General features: G+C 62.7%; 1 protein-coding gene across 1 annotated transcript in view; it reads left to right on the top strand.

Moving 5' to 3' along the window:
- LOC103919662 (prominin-2-like) overlaps positions 1–1,639 on the top strand; it is a 22,108-nt gene that overhangs the window by 4,101 nt on the left and 16,368 nt on the right. Inside the window, exons 7-11 of the mRNA XM_009327206.1 lie at positions 225–348; positions 900–991; positions 1,077–1,161; positions 1,286–1,432; positions 1,552–1,623. Coding sequence (XP_009325481.1) covers positions 225–348; positions 900–991; positions 1,077–1,161; positions 1,286–1,432; positions 1,552–1,623 — 520 coding nt within the window. The remainder of the gene's footprint in view (positions 1–224; positions 349–899; positions 992–1,076; positions 1,162–1,285; positions 1,433–1,551; positions 1,624–1,639) is intronic.

Genomic DNA, 1,639 nt, shown 5'->3' on the forward strand with positions numbered 1-1,639 from the left:
CGGGGGTGTGGGGAGAAGCCGCTCCTCCTTGGGAGCTGGCAGCTCCTGCGCCCCGGCCCCACTGCCCGGCACACCCCTCTCCCGCGGGCTCTTCCCAGACAGGCCGGCATGCCCGGGCACGGGAGGGAGCTGCAGGGCTGCAGCCGGCCCGGCAGGTCCCCACAAGCCTTTCTGCCCGCTCGGGTCTGCAAAGCTGTCGCCGGTGCCTCCTCTCCCTCTTTCAGCGGCGTGGGCCTGGCTTTCCTGTTCTCCTGGCTCCTCATCCTCCTGGTTTTCGCCACCTTCCTGGTTGGGGGCAACGTCCAGACACTGGTTTGCAGGAATTGGGTGAACCAGGAGATTTATAAGGTGGGTAGCCATGCATCCACCCATTGCCCCGTAAATCTCTGCTTGCGTGCACCAAAATGCCCCTAAATGCTCTGCGTGCTCCCCCTACACGCGTCCAGAAAAGCCCCATGCTAAACCAGAAGATAAAGTTTAGGATTAGGTCCTTGGATTCGCATCAGCAGCGGGGAATTGCCCTTGTGCTGTTAATTTGCTCAAGGCAATGATGATCCTACTTGCAGGACCCCTGTCCTCCGGTTGTTTGGGGATCCCTGGGGTGCTCGGGGCCGGCAACACGCTGCGACGGGGCTGGGAGCAGGGTTGGGAATGGGATCAGGGCTCGTCCCGTGGCCGTGCACACGCAGGCAGGTCCCTGCATGGGGCTGTCTGCTGCTTTCCCTCCAAACGCTGCCCGGCGAGGCTCTGCAATGGGGATCATACAAATAAAGGCAAGATTAGCTCTGGCTGGGATGGGGTACCCCAGGACGCACCTGCAAGGGCAGAGCACCCCCAAAATCGTTGCTGGAAATGCCTGCGCCTGACGCTGACCCTCTTTTTCCTCCCATTTGGCCCAGTTCATTGACACCCCCGGGAACCTGCCTCCATCCATGAACCTCACCCGCCAGCTCAACCTCAGGAGGGACTCCAACCTCAGCGCAGCGTATCGGTGGGTGCCACAGGAGCCCACCTCTGCCCTTATACATCGGAGGGCTAATTTGGGGTCATGCCACCCACGTCCCTTTGCCTTCCAGGGAGTGCAAGAGCGGCGCGGGGCTGTGGGAGGTGCTGCAGCTCGAGGGGTCCTATGACCTGGATGAGCATCTAAAAACCCCCAAGGTGAGGGCTGGCTGCAACCACAGCTTCTGGTAATGGTGCGAGGATGCACGAGCTTTACTGGGGTTACTGGGATGGAGGTGCCTGGGCCCAACCCCGCAGCATCCCCTGCGTCTCACCCCCACAGTACACAGCCGATTTCCAAAAACGCCTGGGTGACTTCACGGCACGCCTGGGTGACGTGCGGCTCCTCCGCAGCGAGGGCAGGCAGGACCTGGAGACCTTCGCCCGCAGCGGCATGGACGAGGTGGACTACAGGCGCTTCCAGGAGGAGGTGAGGGGATGCTCGCGGGGAGCTGGTCCCCGCTGCGGCGGGCAGGATGTGGCCCAGCCACGCCAGAGCCGGCTTCCAGGGTTGGATTTTGGGCAGTCACCAACTCCATCTTCCCCCAGATGAAACACCCCGTGGTGCAGACCAGCCTCCCTGGCTTGGCGAGGAGCCTCGAGGGGCTGCAGAAAATGCAGGTGAGCGGCGAGGGCG

The sequence above is a fragment of the Pygoscelis adeliae genome, unplaced genomic scaffold (assembly GCF_000699105.1).
Source record: "Pygoscelis adeliae isolate BGI_AS28 unplaced genomic scaffold, ASM69910v1 Scaffold187, whole genome shotgun sequence".
Lineage (NCBI taxonomy): Eukaryota > Metazoa > Chordata > Aves > Sphenisciformes > Spheniscidae > Pygoscelis > Pygoscelis adeliae.